At 44.0% G+C, this 22,932-nt stretch overlaps 1 protein-coding gene across 1 annotated transcript in view; it reads left to right on the forward strand.

Moving 5' to 3' along the window:
- Positions 1–22,932, forward strand: part of CDH17 (cadherin 17) — a 66,932-nt gene that overhangs the window by 38,936 nt on the left and 5,064 nt on the right. Inside the window, exons 8-14 of the mRNA XM_066579013.1 lie at positions 3,824–3,974; positions 5,920–6,144; positions 7,227–7,303; positions 9,521–9,712; positions 9,794–10,038; positions 11,959–12,089; positions 20,425–20,661. Coding sequence (XP_066435110.1) covers positions 3,824–3,974; positions 5,920–6,144; positions 7,227–7,303; positions 9,521–9,712; positions 9,794–10,038; positions 11,959–12,089; positions 20,425–20,661 — 1,258 coding nt within the window. The remainder of the gene's footprint in view (positions 1–3,823; positions 3,975–5,919; positions 6,145–7,226; positions 7,304–9,520; positions 9,713–9,793; positions 10,039–11,958; positions 12,090–20,424; positions 20,662–22,932) is intronic.

Raw genomic sequence — 22,932 nt, forward strand, 5'->3', positions numbered from 1 at the left:
ACATGAGCCTGAGGTTCCACTTTCCTGCTTCGTTTGGGGAGCAGGAAAGGGGAATACCCTCTGCAAAACAATTCTGTCTTTGAACGAAACTGTGACGGAACCTCCAGCTGGTGGTTCCAACGCAGATGTGAAACCACCCTAAGATACTACACTCTGCTCTGATTGGCTAATACTACTCATGTGAGGTAACTATTACCCAGCAGTATTTTGCTTCCGTTTGTTAGCCCAAACCAGGAATGGGTCCAAAACATGGGAGGTGCACATCTTTCCATCATAGTTTCTGTCTTTGTAGATTTCATGTATTATAAGTTTGAAGAGTTATGATGTTATGCTGTTCATATTTCTCACTGTATTACGTATTCTGGTAATATTCTCTAGCCCCTGGTGAGTACAGGTCACCTAGCAAAAGTCAGGGGAGTGATAGGCTAGGTTAGTGACAGTACAAAAGGAGAGAGTGGGCTTAGCTAAATTGGTCTTACAAGCCCAGAGCTAAACTTGAGCTTGAGAGAAGTCGGGGATGAACAAGGAGAAAGCCAGTGCAGTGGTAAAGAGAACATCTAAACTGTGAGCACTAAAAATAAAAGTTGTTTAATGAAGTCAAAAGAGGAAAGAGGAGAGAAGAAATAGAGCCAAATAAAGGAAGAGGAAAGACAGGAAACAAGAGAACTAAGTCAGCCAGTCATAAGCACAGTCAGAGAAAGACACTAGAAGGAAAAGTAAAGTGTACAAATGCAATTATTTGTACCCATCCCTGAACAGAATGCAGAAGTAATCAATGCCTGCAAATGTCATCGTTAATTGTGGCTGCAAGCAAATGTGAAATCTTCTTTGCCTGTTGCAAAAAATAAAGTCGTTATAGATTACTTCACAACCCGACTCCCGGAGTCCCTCCCCACCACCTCCTCCATCTACAACTTCTGCACTGAGGTGCCACACTACAAGCTCCAGAGAGGACAGAGGTTCTACCCCAATTTTATTTTAGTTCTCCACTTTTGTATTTTATGGTTTTGTTCAGAAAGGGTCACTATCCATACACGGACTGGCTTCACGACAAACGGGATCTTTCCCTACCTGACTCTGCAGGTAGAGCCACACTTACCCTGTCTGACCCCACGGGCAGCAAGCAATAAGAACTTCCAAATTTACCACTGTGTGCAGTGCCGAGTCAGGCTGCGTTTTACCTTCCGAGAGGACCAGCAGGTCTGTGCTCGGTTGCCACATTTGTTATTGTGAACAGGTTTTGCACACATATTTAGTACATATGCAAGAAAATAAGACCTGCTCTATCTTTCTGTGTATTGTGCAGCAAAGGCCTCCATAGACGTCTATGGGAGGTGTGCAAATGCGCAATATACTGTGCAATTCTGTGAAGAGCAGAACACATCTAGACCTCATTACGCTGAACAGCCTTTTAAATCAGGGCAGGGGTGTTTTATGCGTAAATGTGAACATGCCCAAAACGTACAGTACTGTGTGCTGATACTTTCGCAAATCAAGCTCTTTCACTCCACAAACATGTTACAATCCACCCAGCACTAAGGGCTGCCCCACATGAATGCATTTGTGGCCACATATAGAACCCATCGACTTCAATTATTTCCTTCCCATGTTTTTTTTCTGTGCACATCTCAAGCGTAGGGAATAAAATCGTGACATGTTTTATTTTCGGGCGCAACTGTGCACCAAAGGCCTCCATCTACCCGAAATCACTTACCGAACTGTGCGATTTCGTGGGCTTAAACGATACCACCTGGGCCTACTAGGTCAGCTGGCCCGCTTACAGAGTCCCGCCTACTCAAACATGGCGCTACTAGGACCATGCTGATGTGAACAGTCCCGGCAGCACAATAAAGTACAGTTAAATGTGCTGATACGGGCACAATAACCTGCAATCATGCGCCCTGCATAGCGCATATAAGTCTCGCGATATCAAGCGTATATGTGCTTACGCCTGTGTGAGGCTGTCCTAAGAGCTCCTTTGCACACATGTATGCGTACATAAGGTATTTTTGCACGCATATCGGTGCATTTTTCTGTACTTTTTGCACATGCAGGGCATGTTCACATGGGCCCAGGAAAACCCCCTACCGTGATTTAAAAGGCTATTTGGATGTGTTACTTTTTTCATGGACTTGTGCAGTGTATTGCGCACTTACTCATGTATGGAGTGTGCATTCCCACACCTACCATAGGCTGCTATGGGGACCCTTGATGTGCAAATGTGCTCAACAATAGAGCATATTCTATTTTTTCCATAGCGCAAAAGAGGATCAGAAGGGACTCATTGAAATCAAGGGGTTCTATTCTCCGCGTATAGCACGCGCAAATACATCCATCTGAAGAAGCTCTAAGGGTGGTTTCACACGGGCGAGAAAATTGCACGATTGTCACCTGATGTGATAGTCAGTAAAAATCAGATTAGGAAACCAATAATTTTCAATGGTTTCCTTCCCATTAGTGATTTTTTCACTGATGCAATGTTGAGAGGACAAAAAATTGCGGCATGCTCTATCTTTCTGCGAATTTTATATCTCCCATGTTTTCCTATGGAGCCTTCTTTTTATCGAAATGCATTGCAACAAACAAACATTGCAATGCGATTTTAACAATAGAAAGTCCCACTGACTTTTGCGATAATTGTGGGAAAAAGATGCGATTTGCTGCGATTTTCTCATGGCGAAATCACGATCGCCCATGTGAAACTAGCCTTAACGCCCATTTAGACCCAATGTTTCTCGCTCAAAAATCACTCAAAGCCGTCTTTTGAGCGATAACCGTTGCATCTAAATGCACGGACATCATGCAGTTTTCGTGCACGTGTTGTTCCTCGCTCAATTCTAGTTTTCTTGAATTGAGCGATAAACTCTTATCAGTGGTGCAGGTTGTTATCATGGTCGGCAGCACTGATAAGATTCTTGCAGCCCGTGTCCTGCTGATATTTCACAGGGGGGAGCGAACTGTAAGCACGGAGAACAATGCAGCTGTTTGCTTATGCAGAATAGCTGTATTGTACACCTAGTGATAGTGGCAGTGTCCCACTCGGCCTGCATAGCTCTCAAGTAGCTATTTAGCTACTATAGACTATGTAAAGATGATCCCTCAAAACTGTCACTCAAACTATCATTGTGTAAATGGGGTCTTACACAGTCATGGTCTGCAGCAAGTACAATGGAGGGCAGGGTTGCTATCTTCCTCTTCAAGTTTTTTTCTGGACAACTGAGTTAAAAAACATGAACAGCCCAAGATTTTTATGGACATGTGCCCCACCCCATTAAATAGGTCATACTCCCAAATACACTCAGCCTAGAGCCCTTGAGTGTGATAGTATTCATTCGCTAGTTATCCAAAATCAAGATATACCCCAAACTTCCAAATTAATAAGTTTAAAAACCAAATGAAACACATACCCCAAACCCCAGTTAAATGCAGACCAGTTACTCCAAAATTAGATGAATCCAGACTCGAAAGTGACTACAAATCCATAACCTCATACTGAAGTAATATAAACCACAGGGATTTTTAGCCCCAATGGGCTAAACACTATACCACAGCAGTGTACACTGGGCTATAGAAATAGTATCCCAGTGTCGCCAAAATGCTTTAATATTTGTCACCTATCACACTAATGGGGGGGGGGGGGGCGCATTTGAAGCAATTGCCCCAACCCTGGATGAACAAATATAGTCTCAAATCAATTTATGCAAAAGTGGAGATGCCCTTCGATCTAGTCAAATGTTGGAACAATTTATTTAACATTGACCTATATGTTTCATCTAAATATCATCTCTCCGACCTCACATATTATTTACACATTATTTTGCAGTATATCTTCTATGCATTGGCAAGAAATAATAATGGGATTTCTGTGTCGAGACCTCTGAAAATTGAAGTAAACGTTAAGGACATCAATGATAACCCCCCAGTGTGTCCAGCAGCAGAGACAATTTTTGAAGTCCAGGAAAAAGAAGCTATTGGTAAAATGTTATGATGTTTCACACATGAATTTTGGATTTCGATTTGTTGGTTGGTGGCTCAATACAGGGGCATAGTTATAGGAAGTGCAGGGGCAGCAGTTGCCCCCGACCCTGCCTCATAAGACAACATCAATCATACATAATAAGGGGAGGAGGGGAAGACGCTGTAACTGATTATACATTGGGTTCCATTAGTTTCATCTCCTTGCTCCTTAAAAGGGTGCTCTCACAACTTAAAATTGATTCGGTACTACTTTGTACTTCCTGGCTGCTGCAGGACATGTGACTGCTGCAGCCAATCACTGGCTATAGAAGGTCACTGCCTTGCCCAGTGATTGGCTGCAGCAGTCACATGTCCTGGTCAGCAGCCATCGGGAAGTACAAAATCATTTTGGAGCAATTTTCAGTTTTGGGAAAACTCCTTAGGGTGCGTTCACACATTGCGAAAATGCTGCAGAATACCCGCAGTGGAAATGTTTACTATTAAAGCAAGTGAGATTAAAGCAAATCCTGTTCCCATGTAGGGGGAAAAAAACGCTGCAGATTGTCTGTTGCAGTGTAGCTCTCACCTGCTGTTTTGTTGCGGATCTGCTGTAAAATTAACCAACAAACCCTCAGCATTTCTGCAAGGTGTGAACGCACTCTTAGAGTATGCTCACACGGCAGAATTGATGCAGAATTTGCCGTGGTGATTTCTGCCTCAAAAAACCTCATCAAAATCGATGTTTGGAATTCTATACACAGATTTTACCCATTGACAGAGCAAATCTACTTGTGGATCTGCGCCGAAAAATTGTGGCAAAAAGTTTTGGATTTTGACACCTTTTTTTAGGAGGAGTTCACTCAGAAACATCTGCGGTAAATTCCACCTTGTGAGTAATGAATAGGTTAGAGATGCCTTCATAATAGTGCCAGCCACAGATGCTACAATAACAATGTAGCAACCGAAGAAGCCCATATAACAGTGTACCAACCAGAAAAGCCCCAAAGTTGTACTAGGCACGGAGCATGGATATTGTACCTTCATAACTCTGTCAGTCACAGATGTCCCATAAATGCAGCCAGAGATGCCCAAAAAAGACCAGCCACAGATGCCCAGGAGGCCCAGCAACATATGCCCCCATAACAATGTACAAGATAATCATTGCCAACCACAAGTGTCTCTATAAAAAGTCTACCCACATGCTTAGGAAAATTTGCATCAAAAGTCTGTGGCAAAATCAGCATATTACATTATTGGGAACAAACAAGCACCACGTCCTCACGTCTCCGGTGGTTGGCAGAGCATGGTGATGTTAAGCAGCACCAGAAAGGAGACCCATTTGCAACGGGGCACACTGTCCTCTATGTCCACCCCTGGTATACGCAGATTGGCATCTACCAAATAATTGTTTGCTTCTTCAGGGATTACGCACAGGTTGTCCAAATGGACACTTAAAGGCACCGTTCAGACAAACTGGGTCTGGGGGGTCAGTGGTGGTGCATGATTATTCTTTGAAACCCTATGTCATGCACATACAAGCACCATGTGCATAAAACAATGTACCATTTTTCCTTTAGGTGTCCACGTGGGACAAGTGAAGTAGACCCCTGATAAAGCAGCATGATCCTTGAAAATATGTGACATTAGGAAACCTATCAGATGTCCCATTTTTTATGGGATTGGCCCATAAAAAAAATTCTTAAAGGGAATCGGGCTTATGCAAATGTGTCTCAAAATGGGCATTCCTGGGCAGATCAGTAAAACTTTAAATGTCCCACAAGTAGGATTTAAAGTGCAGGGAAATTTGTATTAGGATGAATTTTCCATTTAAGTCAATAACATTAGGATTCATAGGATTATGTCATTTTAGGGTCAAGGTTCACGTTGATGATCTATATTTAGAGACTTTAAGACAATTGTGTAGTTGAAGATGTTTGTCACAAATATTTCTTTGTCATGCAGGAAGTGCTATAGGCATGCTTATGGCCACTGATATGGACGAGCACGGTCAATCAAATTCAGTGCTAAGATATACACTTGTGGAACAATTGCCTCAAATACCTACAAAAAACGTGTTCCTAATCAGCAAACATAAAGGAGAAATTCAACTGGCTATTGACGGCCTAAATATGCAGCTAGACAAGCAATATAGGCTGAAAGTGGAGGTGTCCGATGAAGGGGAGCCTTGTAAGTATCCTTTAAGAAAGCCGAAAAAAAATCAAAGTCATTTGGATCTCTGATTTTGTCTCGGGAGGGACACACATTTTGTTTATGGCTCCTTCTCTGGTTTCTGTCTTGGGGTTTCATTTCAAATGCCAAAAATGGCATTGACACAGAAAGCTAGATAAAACCTTAGAGTTTAGGTTTTATTCACACGGGCGTATATTGGCCGCGTTTTCACAGCCGGACGATATACTCCACCCATCTGATGCATTGGTTTCCGATGCATGTGTTCAGATGGGCGATTTTTCGCTGTGTAAAAGCACCCAGCCGGCCAAGATAGCACTTACGGTGTGCATTCCCGCCAGGCACTTTTAGGCCGGACATAAAAAATTGTTCTGGAACTATCTTTTCCATCTGGAATATGACCACTGCCATAGACTCCTACCCTTTGATTTCAATGGGTTTTTATCAAAAACGGAAATATTTCTGTTTATCTCCATTTCATTCCATTCCGTATTATTTCCATTTTTAAAATTGAAATTAATGGTGAAGAACGCTGAACTATTTTTTATTTTACATTTTTATTTCTGTTTCTCTGCTCCTTAAACAGAACAGAGAATTGGAAATGCTTAAGCCATTATATAGTTTTTTCAATTTTTTATACAAAAAAAATATTAAAAAACTGTTTTTCTCTTCTCCTTCTACAAGATCCATGACATTTTTAGTTCATTCTTGATGGAACTGTATAGTACCTCTGGTAGGGTCTAATAAGCTTCAGTTCATGGCAGACACGGAAGTCATTATTGGGGACGGGCAATGGATGACAGAGAGAGCCCGCCTCCCCCTGAAACCACTTAGATGCTATGGTTGCTATTGGCTGTGGCATTTAAGGGGTTAAATGTCTGGGATCTAATGTTTCTCCAATCCCAACTGCTAGAGTTGGGGCCTGGCTGTCAATGGACAGCTGAGTATCTGCTCCTCTAGGCATGCGACACCCTCACCACACTAAGGCCATGCTCACACGAGAGCAAAGTGTTACTTGCAGATTTAGTGACTTTTCCTTTCAACATGATAGACTGCAATTAATATGTCTTTTCTCTTTACAGCTCTTAGTGCAACATGTTTGGTGACAATAAATGTAATCGATATCAATGACCACATTCCTATATTCGAGAGTTTTGATGTGAGTATATAAGGATCTTAAAGTCTTGTCTTCTTTTGTCTTTAGACTTTTGGCCTTATTTGTCCTCATACTTCAACTAACTTTCTCTTGCACTAATTTAAAGGGGTATTCACAATTATGGCTGAGATAGGAACAGCCATCTGAATGCAATGGCTAGAGGTGGCCGGGATTACGGAAACAACTCAACTGGCTATTCTAGGCAATTTCAATAGAAACAGAGATGTGGAAGCAGTGTAGGACAGAAAGTTTTACGGTTTCCATGATCCTGGCTACTCCAGGCATTAGAGATGAGCTGGGATGAGGTCGGGAAGAGCTTTTTTTCAAGATAGTTGTGGGTAGAGGTAAGAGCTGCATCTATCAAACATGTATACCATATGCCGCCTGAGATGGGAACATGTCTTTAAACTCATGCAACACGTGATGACAAATCTAGGGGTGGAAATAAGGGTAGCAAGCCCTATAATAATAGCAAAATGGGTTCTTCTCCTGGCACTGTTTCATATCATCGTGCCATACATGACAGTCTGGACCTCGCTGGTCATTCTACCCATATCATACAACAAAAAATGTCCTTTTGACCCATTGACTTCTTTCCTCTTCCCTGATTTAAGTGCCTGTCCTTTACAGGCCCTATAGAAGCCTCCTTGTCTGCCTCTATGGTCTGTATGTCCTTGGAACTTGATAATTACAAACTTGAATGCCAAATCGCAGGACATTTTAACCACCCCCTCCCCCATGCCAACGTTATCAGAATTAACATGATGCCCTGTTTTCTGAAAAATATCATAAACCCGCACATTTTGGTGATTTAATTTGCAGCACAGTTCTGCGAACATCTGTGTGGAACTGATGAAGATTAGTTCACTTTTTCATTAGTTTTAGGAGTAACTAAACTTTTTAAAAACTTTTGCCATGTCAGAGCAACATGGTAGAAAGTCTTAAACAGTGCCAACTTCATGGGCTAGTCCTCAGGCTCTCTTCTTCTTTCTATGATCCCTGCCTCTCTTTCTTCCTTCCTGCTGCTCTCTTTCTCTTAATTCCTCTTGCCTTCCTCTTCTCCCCTTACTACGGAATGGATCGGTCCGCAGGAAGGCAATGTGGGCATTGCTCTGCAGTCACTCAGATGACATCCCTTGCCTGCTGGTTTCTTGAGGACAGGCCCCTTGTTTCCATTTGTTCACCCCCCCCCCCCCTCTAATTTGTTGGGGATTTCTCGTCTGTTTTTTTTCATTTGGGTTATTTGTAGCCTATAGAGTTGAGTATATTTAGACCCTGGGGGAATCTCCTGCCTTAGTGACTAGCTCCACTTATTTGGGGACAGCTCGCTCTGCATCCTCCCCGTCCCTTTTATTTTTTTTAAGTGTTTAATGTATAACTGTAACACCATTAATATATAGCAGTTTACCTGCACTTTATATACTTGTACTTTACTTGGAAAATCTGGTATACTTGTAAAACTTTCGAAGACCCAATAAAACTTGTACGTTCAAAAAACAGTGGGAGTCCTGCTGCTGAGATCCCTGGGGGTTGCTCAAATAAAAGGGCTGCAGCGCTAACCCAAGCACTGTCCCCCTTCACCTGTTACTTACTTATCGGCTCCTCTCGGCAGCTGAAGGCAGAAGCATAGATGTCTATAGAAGTCTATGCGTCAATCTTCAGCTGCCGAGAGGCGCTAACAGGCAGCAAAGTCAGGCGAATAATGTAATATTGAATAAGTACCCTCATAGAGTTCCTTCAATGGAAAAATTAATGTTGATATATTATGGATATAGTCTTTTGTTCTATCTATCTATCTATCTATCTATCTATCTATCTATCTATCTATCTATCTATCTATCTATCTATCTATCTATCTATCGATGGGACCTTTATATGGGACAGTTGTCAATCACTTAAGCACCCAAAAGTCATCTCATTGAATGAAGGCGAAGCACGCTGGGAATAATTTCTGGTTTCCCACCTGGATTCACAGTAAATGAACGACTCCCCATTTACAAGGGCTAATCATCCTCTGATTTTTGATGCTTGCATAGACTGAACAATGAACAATAAGCTAATGAATGATCATTCTTCGTTCAGCCGCTAACAGCATTTACTCTGAATATTTAATGGATTCACTATCTATGTAAATGGGCTCTATGTCTATCTATCTATATCCGCCGCTCTGTCTGTCACATATCTATCTGATCATTTGAACTCTGTGTCATATATTTTCAGTATGGGATTGTAACCTTGCCAGAAGACATTCCTTTGGAAACACTGGTGAAGGAAATCCAGGCCACAGATAATGACCAGTGGGGCACGGGAAGCTCTCACATTAATTACAATATAGTTCATGGAGATCCATATAAAATGTTCAGAATTGACACAAATCCAGTCAATAATCGTGGATATATCAAAGTGGTGGCTGTAAGTGACAGATTGCTGATAACCTTCCTGCTGGATTTTGTAGTTTCAAGCTGACCTTCAACTTCCTTCTCTCTCCTGCAGCCACTGGACTATGAAACATTTAGGGAGCATGATCTGGTGATAGACGCTAGGAATCCCGAGCCGCTGTTCTCAGGAATAAGTTATAACGACAGCTCCACCACATATTTGAAGATTAGAGTCACTGACGTGGATGAGAGGCCAGCTTTTACCAATTCAATATTCCAAGCACAGGTCCCAGAAAACATCACTATTGGAACTTTTTTAATAAAAATAAATGCATCAGATCCCGAAGGTAAAGACATACGGTAAGTAGCTTGCTAAGCACACTTTGCTTGTCTTCTTATGTTTATGACTGTTTAAGTATTCTGTAGACAGGGGAATGAAGGGGACATGTTAGGCCATCAGTGTTTCAAGGGATTTTCTGACTTAAACATTTTTATTTTTAAACAGCTGGCCATGCCATAAAATAACAAAGGAAGCAATACTCGCCTCTCTTCTTCCCCCAGAAAGCAGCACAGTGGCTTCAGCAGCCCTCGCGTTCTATATTGATAGTAAAAGTCAGTTGACCATTGTAGCCAATCAGAGGCTGCAGCATTAACTGCCCATTCTCACAGCGTCAGCACTAACATCCTGGGCGCCATGATAACAGGAAGAGTGACACACTGTGGCCTATCACTGGCTGCAGCGGTAACCTGTATTCTGCTGTCAGTACAGAACGGGAGGGCTACATAAAGCAAGCATAGCTTGTTTTATTTTGTGGCATGACCAGGCCCCTTTAAGGATCTGTGGGGTGCAGAGTGCTAAGTCAGCAGAAATGGAGTCCTAACTCTCGCTCTTGACCTGAAGGTTGCAAGTTCAATCCCCGCTTGCTTAAAGGGGTTGTCTCGCGAAAGCAAGTGGGGTTAAGCACTTCTGTATGGCCATATTACTGCACTTTGTAATATACATCGTGCATTAAATATGAGCCATACAGAAGTTATTCACTTACCTGCTCCGTTGCTGGCGTCCCCGTTGCCATGGCTCCGTCTAACTTCGGTGTCTTCTTGCTTTTTTAGACGCGCTTGCGCAGATCTATCTTCTCCATTCGGCTCGGCTCGGCATCACCGGCATTTTGGCTCCGCCCCTTGTACGCGTCATCGCGAAGCTCCGCCCCCCGTCACATGTGCCGATTCCAGCCAATCAGAGGCTGGAATCGGCACATGTGACGGGGGCGGAGCTTCGCGATGACGCGTACAAGGGGGCGGAGCCAAAATGCCGGTGATGCCGAGCCGAATGGAGAAGATAGATCTGCGCAAGCGCGTCTAAAAAAGCAAGAAGACACCGAAGTTAGACGGAGCCATGGCAACGGGGACGCCAGCAACGGAGCAGGTAAGTGAATAACTTCTGTATGGCTCATATTTAATGCACGATGTATATTACAAAGTGCATTAATATGGCCATACAGAAGTGCTTAACCCCACTTGCTTTCGCGAGACAACTCCTTTAAGATAGTCAGCTCAAGGTTGACTCAGCCCTTTCATTCTTCTTAGGTCAGTAAAATGAGTGTAATGAGGGTAATAAACTGCTGTTTTAATCTTGTTTTCATAAGTATGGCTTCTTTGTTCGATCATTGCTAATTGTAGAAAACTCTGGGGTGAAACACCCAACTGACAAGCGGAATGGTAACACCCAATTTGTATCGCGTATTCCGCGATTGCCGTTCGCGCAGGAGATTTGTGGTGAAATGGAGGCATTGAAAAGGCATGCTTTTTCCTTCACACTCATGGATTTGAATTGCGTATCACACGAATGGACAAACATCGCAGTATGCCCTTTTCTGTTGCGGAATCCGAGTGGATGGCCTTCATTGATATCAATGGAGGCCTTCTGACCTGTGGCTCATAAGCAATTAACATTGTGTATGAGCTGTAGTTACCCACGTCATCGCTAAGGGATGGCTATGAAAATACAAATAAACAAAGAAAAAACTGTACTGCACATGACCGCCAGTGAGCCTCCATGGACGTGCGCAATACAATTAAATGCAGGTTTACTAGTCGGGCTCACAGCTGGAATCCACGGTGGGCCTCCTGCATGCAGAATCCAATCCACCCATGTGAGCCGGCCTTAGTAGAGTATTACTGCCACATATGTTTTTTTTTTTACAATAGTTACTTTCTTGACTTGCATAAAATGTAACATACTCACTAGATTTGGACATTTCTGAAAGGGATATTTCTCCGCAGGTTTTCTCTGAAAGGAGATACATTTAATTGGCTCAGAATTGATGAAGTAACTGGAGAGATTTTCAGCAAAGCCATACTGGACCGTGAACAGGCAAACACTTACCCCGTGGAAGTGATTGTTGCAGAGAAACGTAAGCCCATATACATCCTTTGTAACACTATTTCTGGAATATGTCATTGACAAGGTTATTTATACAGTATAGGCAGCTAATGGGGCTCTTAGAGAAGAATGCTACTGGCCACAAAACCTCGGCTAATCCAATGTGTCACAAACTTTCAGTTTTAGATTTATGCATTTTTGAATTAAATCAACAGGCTTATTATATATATAATTTTTGGTGCCAATTTTCTGTGTATGATAACATACCTCTAAGTAATACTGCCATTAAATTAACAAATAGTACCACTATACAAGGACCAAATAATACCAGCACACCATAATCGCTACAAACCCAGGGACTTAATTATACAAGCACACTGCTACTGAATAAAGACACTGCATAAAGACCAATATTACCCCCACAAAATGACCATATAGTGCTAGATACCAGTTATATATTGATAATCTGTAGATCATGTCAGAGATGACAGTATGCTTATATTAAATGACTCACAAGTGATTCTGTCTCTGATTGGAATTGTTCACTTTCACTTTTCTTCTTCATCCGGCCCAGGCCTCCAGGAAGTCTATTTCCAGCCATGACTTGTCTCTACAGAATTTAACACAAAAATATTTAGGATTCCTCACTTTTCCAACACCTATCCTACATGTTCCCCACCTCTACACACATACACAGACTCCATCACTGAAGGGACCAAAGGTTTCAATAATGACTTATGGAAAACCCTGTGAACCCTCCAGGTAGCTGGCAAACCCAGTTCATAGGCGAGATGATTCACTACACGTGTGATGACAAAGAGCCCCACGTAACGTGGGAACCTTTAATTTGAGGATGAAACCTTTAATTTGAGATTTTTAGAAGACAGGTATACCTTTTGTCCCCACCCTGTAAGGTTCAGATACTAACAGACTCCTCCCACTATGCAACTGCATACGAGCCCCCGTTGCTTCCAAGTTTTTCTGCACCTCTTTCCATACTCCCTGCAGCGTATCTGTGGCGACGTCAGCTGTAGGACAGACAGATGGAGTAGGGATCTCTGTAAGGAAGCGAGGATGCTGACCGTATACACAAAAGAATGGAGATACCCCAGTGGAAGAACAAGTGCGGTTGTTTAGCGCAAACTCTGCCAACGACAGGAACTCTGCCCACTGATGAGCCTTTTCGCTAGCAAACAACCATAAATATTGCACTAAATCTTGGTTCTTCCACTCAGTCTGACCATTGGTTTGCGGGTGGAATGCTGACGAGAAGGAAAGCGACGTTCCCAGGTTTCTGCAGAAGGCACGCCAAAACTGTGCAACAAACTGAACCCCCGTGATCAGATACAATGTTTTCGGGAACCCCATGTAGGCGAATGATGTCTTTTACAAAAATCTTGGCAAAATCTATTGCTGAAGGTAGCTTCTTTAACACCACAAAATGTGCCATCTTTGAGAACCGGTCGGCAACCACCAGGATAGTGGTAAACTTCTGGGATTCCCGTAGATCGGTGATAAAATCTACCGATAACTGCGACCACGGACGAGAAGGTACCGGTAACGGTCCCAGAGGACCCTCCGGAGGATGCCGACGACTTTTATTGCATTCACAGACAGAGCATCCCTTTACAAAGTCGCAGATCTCCTCAGACATGCCTGGCCGCCAGAAGTGTCTAGAACAAAGATTCAGAGTCCACTGCACCCCCGGATGGCCTGCAAAAACCGACGAGTGAGATTCTTCAATGACTCTGAGACGTAAGGTCTCTGGCACAAACCATCTGCCCTCTGGCACCCCCAAAGGAGCGTCCTGCTGACAGTTCTGTAGTTGAGGGACGAGGTTACATTCTACAGCTGCTACCACCACCCCAGGTGCCAAGATATTCTCAGGAGTCACTGTCTCACTTACCGTCGACCCGAAACTCCATGACAGGGCGTTCGCCTTCTTTTCTCCTGGAATATAAGTCACGACGAAATTAAACCTGGCGAAAAACAATACCCACCTGGCTTGACGAGCAGTGAGTCTTTTAGCATTGGCGAGGTATACCGGGTTTTTATGATCCGTATACACAGTAATGGGATATCTAGCCCCCTCAAGATCGTGTCGCCACTCTTCCATGGCCCACTTGATCGCCAGTAACTCACAGTTACCCATGTCAAAGTTACGTTCTGCCGAACTAAACTTCTGTGAAAAGAATGCACAGGGACAATACCCGGATCTCCCACTGACTTCCTGAGACAATACAACTCCTACCCCCACCTCAGACGCATCTACCTCAATAAAAAATGGTCGCCGCGCGTCCGGCTGTACTAACACCGGGGCAGTAGTAAATGCTCTTTTTAGATGACTAAAAGCCTCTAGGGCCGCAGGCGCCCATCTTACCAAGACGGCTCCCTTCTTAGTAAGGTCAGTCAAGGGTTGAGCAATAGCTGAGTAATTCTTAATGAATTTACGGTAAAAATTTACGAAACTGCTGGAGAGCCTTAAGGTTATCTGGTCTGACCCATTGGGAGATTGCTGCTACTTTATCAGACTCCATCTGAATCTCCGTAGGTGAAATCACATAACCCAGGAAAGACACTTGTTTAGTACCAAATAAACATTTCTCCAACTTGATAAACAGTTGGTACTCACGCAAACGGGTCAGAACCAACTTCAGGTGCCGCACATGTGAATCCCAGTCTGCAGAATACATCAGAATGTCATCGAGATAGATGACCAGAAATACCCCCAGGAAGTCATGGAAGACCGCGTTCATAAAACCCTGGAACACAGTGGGGGCGTTATATGTCCGAAGGGCATAACCAGACACTCAAAATGTCCTAACGGGGTGTTGAATGCGGTCTTCCAGTCATCTCCCTCTCCAATGTGAATTAAATTGTAAGCCCCCCCCCAAAAGTCCAGTTTGGAAAACAAGTAGGCCCCTACCACCTGATTCAACAAGTCCGGAATCAGGGGCAAGGAGCACTGGTTCTTCACTGTGATTTTATTCAAAGCCCGATAATTCACACAAGGCCTCAATGTCCCATCCTTCTTTTCAACAAAGAAGAGACCTGCCCCGGCAGGGGATCTGGACAGCCGGATATGTCACTTGGCCAGAGACTCCGAGATATAGGACTTAAGGACTTCATGCTCATACCCCGACAAATTGAAAATGGCTCCCTCAGGGATGGGACTGTCGGGATTAAGATCAATACCACAGTCCCACTCCCTATGGGGAGACAAAGTCTCAGACAGTTTTTTTGGAGAATATTTCCTGAAAATCCGACAAATACTCCGGGACCAGCACGGTATCTGCTGAGCACATGGTTATAGTAGTTAAGTGATTATGATAGGATGACCCCCAATGTGTCAATTCCCGCGTGGACCAATCAAATTGGGGATTGTGCAGTGCCAGCCAGGGCACACCAAGCACCACATCAACAGACATCTTTTCCACATCCAGGAAAGACAGATTCTCAGAATGGAGAGCACCCACAGTGAACTGTAGAATGGGAGTCCTCCATTGGACAACACCTGTGGAGAGAGGGGTCGAATCAATACTGATGAAGTGTATGGGGGGCTTCAGCATGGAAAATTCGGTCAACAGAGGTCTTACAAAATTTAAATTAATCAGATTGGCGGCAGCACCCAAATCAATAAAGGCTTGACCGGACCGAATAAAATTCTGGAAGCCAACCTGACAAGGCACCAACAACGTAGGGAATACCTGTGATCCTAGGTGATCCTCCTGACAATCGCCGAGGATCTGTAGTTTTTCCACCGGTTCAGACTGATGTTGCCGTTGCTTCTATGGACAGGTTGCTACCCGATGTCCGGTTTCCCCACAGCAGAGGCAAAGATGGTGAGACATCCGCAACCGTCGCCATTTCCCGGGACTTAGCTGGTCCACTTCCATAGGCTCGGCCCAAGGAGTTGACATGAGAGAAGTGGGAGCGGGTCTGCAGGACTCCCTAGTTTTACAGGCCTGACATTCCTTTTCTCTAGATCTCAGTCTCCTGTCAGCCTTTACTGCCAATCCCATCGCCTCCTTAAGTGTTACGGGAGCGGGATGGAAAATAATTAGATCCTTGACAGCATCAGAAAGACCCAACAAAAAACATCTTTGAGGGCACCATCGTTCCCGGAGGTTTCACCGGCATACTGTCTAAACTTAGAACAATAGTCTTCAGCACACTGCTGCACCTGATGCAAAGCCATGAGGTGAGACACTGCTAACCCCACCCGGTCCGGCTCATCAAAAATACCTCCTAGTTTCTGAAAAAACGAATCAACAGACTACAGAGAAGCCGTAAGGAGTAAGCCCATGTCTGGAGGGGACCCCGCAGTAGGGACATAATCAATCCCACCTTCTGGGACTCTGAGCCGGGGATCCGGACCGCATCCAGAAATATAGTCTACATGCCTTGTACAAAACTTGCTTCTCTTCCCGGAAAACACCTCAGGGAGAGGACACTTGGGCTCAGGGATAGACGGAGCGGCAGGAACCTGCGCCAACACCCGCTGCTCCTGGGCCACCATACGACCGGACAGGTCTTGAATCACGCCCACTAGATCCTGAAACTGACTTTCAGGGACACTCCTGGTCTCCATTGGAGAGCAAAAACAAAAACTCAGTGGGCAATTTTAAGGGCCAGTTATTATGTTACGGTATCCTACCCGATGATACGCCAGCCTGGGTTGCCCTAGAACTTACATGCAACCCCTGTCTCTGCCTACTTGCCTTCACTCCTGGCTAAGCCCCGGCAGGCAACTGGGCGGCGGTCCCTGCTCTCACTAGAGACCGAGAGGGGGGACTGGCGTACCAAGATGGAACAGGGTAGAATACCAACAGGAAGGGCAGATGAAGAAAACCAACGGGAAATACACGCAGACCGAGGCAGATGGGATAACCTGGGAGATATAGCAAAAGCTGACAACCAGGAGACTGACAGAGGCAGCATGCTAGCACACTGAACAGAAACCAATAACTGGCAGTGAATGGACCCCACTGCAAGCCTTATAAACAGAAGCCTCCGCCCAGGGGGGAGAAAGGGAGGCGACTACCTCCCAGCAGAATCCCATAACCAGGGGCTCATGCATGGAGCTGCACTCACAGGCGCGTGCGCATGTCGCCGTCCGGACCCACGAGCGCGCGCACCGCGCCGACCAGCCACCCGCGCCCCCGGCAGCTGGACAACCAGCCAGGGGGACACGCCCCGACCACAGGACCCGGCGGCCTGCCACCCCGGGAAGACCCGCACCCGCCACATGATAACAAAATGTTTGTTAAAAGGAACAAAATTAGAGGGTGTCTTGCTTTATAGTTGAAAGTTAAGCTTTTTGGGCCACCCTAGCCCTCATACATAATATCCCCTTTGCACCCTCCATATTTAATAATGTCCCCTTTGTGCCCACATACATAATAATGCTCCATTTGCATCCCTTATAGATAATAATGCCTCTGTTGAGCCCACTATACAAATTAATGCCCCTTTTGTGCCCCCCATACATAATGTGCCCTTTGTATTTTCATCAATTATGACCACTTTTTATCCCCATACATAATAATGTCCCCTCTCTGGCCTCATACATTATAATGCCCCCTTTGCAGCCCCATAAATAAAAATGTCCTTCTTTGTTCCCCATTAATAATAATGCCCCTGTGCGGTGTCCACACATAATAATGCTTCCCTTGTGCCCCTTATACATAATAATGCCCCCTAAATGCTCCCTGTACATAATAATGTCCCTCTTTGTGCCCCCATACAATAGCTTTAGTGCCCCTCTTGCAACAATAAAAGTTAAAAAAAATTGCCACCTGTTGTGTTCCAACAATAAGCGACTAGGTTTCTTCAGTCCATGGCCCAGCAAAGGTGGCATGATCTGATGATATTATTGTAGCGCCTAACGTCCTCTGAGTACAGTGAAGTTTTGGAGGCCATGGAGTTAAAGTAGCCTGTGGCTTGCCAATGGCTGTCTGCTCCTCCATAGTTTTCAACTGGATGTGCATACAAAGGATGTGGATCCATTTGAGACTGGCAGGCTACCAGGGATCTGGGCTGGCTCCCTTCCAATTTGAGCTTGATCATTACACCACTGAAGGCATCTCATTTATGTCTTAAGATTTACAGCTCTGTCTTGTGACAGAAGCAGCCTAGAGGGTCCCCCTAGACTTCTCATGTATGCGTGCGCCCCCCATTCCCACCTCCACTTGATTAACCGTGTTAGGCTTTTATTAGTATAGTACTTGCATAGTCGCTGGTGGAGAGGAGAAGCATATATATAAGGAGTATATGAACATGTATTCACAACATAAGTGCAAATGTGCTGTAAATCATCTAAGGCATATTGGCAGTTTGAAGGGATTGACCTGGAGAGAACTGGGGTCCAGAGACTATGATTTGACTATTCACTCCAGCTGGTTCAATGAGGAAATGTCTGTGCTATAGCAGGGCCCCTCCATTGAAGTTTATGGGAGGTATGGAAAAAACTGAGCCAGCCCATATCCTGTGGATATGCCATAAATCCTTAAAATGCAAAAACCCATTTCAAGGAACCTGTCACATAGATTTCACATAGTAAACCATCATCAACCCATTAATGCACTGTTCAACAGCATTACAGGAATGTAAAAATTCTAAAAAAAAAAGTAATACTGTAGAAAGAGTATAAGTTTTAATCTAGAACATGACTTATCCACTTCGGGGAATAGATACGCCATGTGGGTTGTAATCACACCGATTCTGGAGCGTTTGATGTACCAAAGAGGTTCTGACATCAGTAAATTGTCTCCTTAAATTTCTTGCTTCCTGATCACTGGAAGCAAAGTGTATTTGTCCAGTGAAGCCAAGTGTATTTGTCCAGTGAAGCCAAGTGTATTTGTCCAGTGAAGCCAAGTGTATTTGTCCAGTGAAGCCAAGTGTATTTGTGCTGAGCTCATTTTCCCGCACAGCACATGCACTAGATGCTTAGAGAGGTAGTCACGGAGCATTCCACCAAGCTGATAGCCACAGCAGAGCTGTTAGCAGCACACAAGGGTGTAAGGGGGATATGACTTATTGTTGTTTAATAATAGTATGCAGTTGTTTTCTCTGCAATGGTTCTGTCTCTTTCAGAGGAAATGGGTAAGGAGGAACAGCTGAACAGGAATACCAGGCAGGAAGTAGCTGAGAGAGGTGCTTGATGCAGGACTGAGGTTGAAGCAGGAATCTCTCTGAGATTGTAAGGGCAGTTACCTCTGGGAGAAAGAGATAAAACCACTGAGAAACTTGCAAAGTGTGCAGAGAGCAGCTAAGCTGTAGACAAGGTGGAAAGGGGGTCTTCTCCCAATTTGTGCTGTAGTATAGTAGCCACAGTCCTACAGACAGTATCCTCCAGGAACAGAGTAACAGGCCGGTCAGAAAGAGTCAAGAAGACACCTGAAAAGCGAAGCTGTAGTCCCTCCATTCCATCCCCTCAACCCGCACCAGTGAGCCTGGAAGAGAGTCGTCCTTGTTCATCCAGGCATAGAACTGCTACAGTTAATAAAGCATTGTTTGTTCAGCAATGGCGACTCCTGTGCCCTATGTAAGTCAAGCTGACATCAACTGGGAAAGCCCTAAGCCTGCTGCCCGGGGTACCATAGGGCAGGCTCACACAACTGTGTGTGCCATGTGCGAATTTCTTGTGTGCGAGCATGCATCAATTACGCAATGGCATGCATACTTGCTACATAGCACCAATCCCTATGCGTTATCTTGGTGTATGCACACGAAATACATGCCAAGATAGACCATGCTGGGTTTTTTTTTCCGAAAGACTAATCCACGTCGAGAAAAAAAAATGCAGCTATTAGTGGCCCACTACAAATCAATGGGCTGTTGGCATAGCTTTTTGTGCATGGAAAAAATTGCGCACAACGCAGAATGACAATACGTCCTTGTGAAACCGGCCATACAAGGAAAGGAAACAAGAGCACAGATGCAAGATCTTTTACTAAATAGCAAGTTTGTGGAACTTTAACAAAGTAATAAAATGTTGGTGGTAATTTAATGTGGGAATTTAACCCTTTCCAATCCACTGTCTGACCTCTGAAGACATTATGATTTAAGGCTGTACAGCTCCGATGTTGGAAGACGTCCGTCGGGGTTCTCTTACTGTATATTGCCAGCCTCTCTGCTTTCGGAGCCTATCCAACGTGTCACCTCATGCAGTATTGGCTTTAGCCAGCATATAGCGCCGTTGTATAACGGCAGAAAAAGAGTAAGCCCCCTAGGAAAACCAGCATACAAATTGGATTGGAAAGGGTTAATGTGACAGGTTCCCTTTAAGCTCTAGAAACCAAATCTTTATATTCCAAATGTGTTCACCAGTGATTAACTCTTCGTACCCTTTTATGTTTTTACAGATAATTCTGCAAAGAGTTCATCTGTTTATTTCCATTTGTACCTGAATGATGTCAACGACAATTATCCGCAGCTAGCCAAAAACTACTTTAACGATTTTGCTTTCTGTTATCCACTGAGACGACCAGAATCATTTGTATTCAGTGGCAAAGATGCTGATGATGTTCAAAGGCCCATGTCACTGAAATTTATTCTTGGTGAAAATACAGAAAAGGACTGGACGATTCAATATCTGAATGGTAAGTGTCAAGAAACCGGATCACTTGCAGATTCAGTAGGCAAAAATGCCCAGGGACTGAGGATCCTTGGGTGCAGCAGAGGAGATCATTCTTAGGGCTTAAACAGATGAGCACATACGCGAACACACTTGCCACGTATTCGCGCATGAACCAGTTTTTTTTGACTATTCAAACTCCATGCTATTGCACATGAGTTAGAAAAAAAAAAGCGGGAGGATAGGTCTTGCCCTATTTTTCTCATGCGTAGGAAAACTAGGGCAAGTCCTATCTTTTCTCGTACGTAGTATTTAATCTGATTGATGTCCATGTCCTTGTTGTTATCACTGCATACACATTGGGGTAGATTTAATAAAGAGGTGTTCCCATCTTGTCTAAACATGGCCGAGATAGAAACACCACCGAATACAAGGTGGCTGGGTGATTAGATTGACAAAAACAGCCAAACGTGGCTGAGCTACGCTGTTTCCGAAGCTCCCATAGAAGTCAAGCTATGTTGTTTCCGCAGCGTGGGAGTTGCTCACTGTGTTACATTGTTTTTGTAACTCCCACTATTTCTGCCCACCAGACCAAGGCCAAAGATGCACCAAATCTATCAGTATCACAATCTATCTGATAGATTTGGCACATGTTTCACTGAGGTTCCTACTGTAAGGGCTTCTTCACATCGGCATATTAGCGTGCTTATTTGCACACGCAAAATTTGTTTGTGCAATATACAGAGAATAGAGCCCATTGATATCAATGGGTTTGTACACACTTCCTGCTTTTGCGCGTGCGTTTCACATGCACAATAAAAAATAGGACCTGCTCTATTTTGTGCCCAAGGAAGTCTATGGGATGTGTGCAAATAAACGCACATTGTGTACAAAGATTCGCAATATGCTGCACAATTTTGTGAAAAAAAAGAACTAATCAGGAACTCATTAGGATAAATAGCCATTGAAATTACCCAGATCAGCTCTGGCCGTGACTATTGACACTACAGGGGGATGTTTTGCCCTGTAACTGTGACTTCTATGGATGCTGCTCCTATGGCTGCCCCAGCTATAGTGGAAAAGTGTGTAATTAAAAAAAAGAAAAGCCATGTGAATGATCCCCAGAGGTCCTATGTGACAAAAAGTTACAAAAATAAGTAAAAAAAATTACAGAATAAAATAAAATATATACATAAAAAGGAAAATGACCCAAAGCCGACGCCAACCAAAACAGTCGCCGTATGCACCCTGTAATTCGAAACCATACATATTATATATCAAAACGTCCGAAACAAAATGAAGAACCCGTTCCCGTACTTTGTTAGTCTAAATATACTCGTTTTTTGTTTTTTTTTTAATGTAAATGTTAATAAAATCATTTTTTAAGCTTTTTACCACAAATAAAACTAAACAACGGAAAAAAATCTCAGTGAGAAAAAATATTTTTTAAAAAGCCCTGTATGTCACTAGAAAAAACACGCAGAAAGAAATCATTTTGGTAGCTGAAGGAAAAAAATTAGGGTCGTAAAACCACCACATGGGATACAGTATAATCTGTTAAAAGTGTCTGGTCCTTTAGGTACAAAACAGTCTGGTCCTTATAGGGTTAAAACCCATAGGTTTCAATGGGTTCTCTCACATTGCTCGACTTTCTGTATGCATTTTCGCCAACGGCGAAAATATGAGACAGGCTTTATTTTTGTACACACCCAAAGGTCAATAGGAGTCTATGGGGATGCGCAAATGTCTGCCTGTGTGCATAAAATTGAATTTGTAACTGCATGATTTCGCAGTGTTAATTACTAACACTTGCAATTAATTAGACTAGCCCACCTGTTTAAAAACGGGTGTGTCTCACGCCGATGTGAACAGGGCCGGCAGTGGGGCAGAGTTTAGTAAGGAGCGTGGATCTGCTCGCCAGATAGCGCATTTCGACCGGGCGCTTTAACACCGGGCAGGAAAGATAGTCCTGGAACTATCTTCCTGGCCAGAATATGTCGGCAGCTGCAAAGACTCATAGACAGCTGCATGAGAAGGGAGATGGGAGGGAGTTTAGCGGCGTGACTGCTAAACTCCCACTCCCTTCCCTGCTCCTCTCCTTCCCTTGCCCACTGTTTGAGCTAGCTGCTAAGCTGCTGCCCCCTCTCATTTCTGGCTGCGCCAAAGGGCGGAGAATGGCGAGAGAGGGGGAGGGAAGGGGGAGACCGTTTAGCACAGCTAAACGATATCCCCCCACCCAACCACATTGCAGGCTCGGTGTATATGCGCAGGACCAGGGCCGTCTGAATTTAATGTT

This window comes from Eleutherodactylus coqui, chromosome 9, assembly GCF_035609145.1.
Source record: "Eleutherodactylus coqui strain aEleCoq1 chromosome 9, aEleCoq1.hap1, whole genome shotgun sequence".
NCBI classification, from domain to species: Eukaryota; Metazoa; Chordata; class Amphibia; order Anura; family Eleutherodactylidae; genus Eleutherodactylus; species Eleutherodactylus coqui.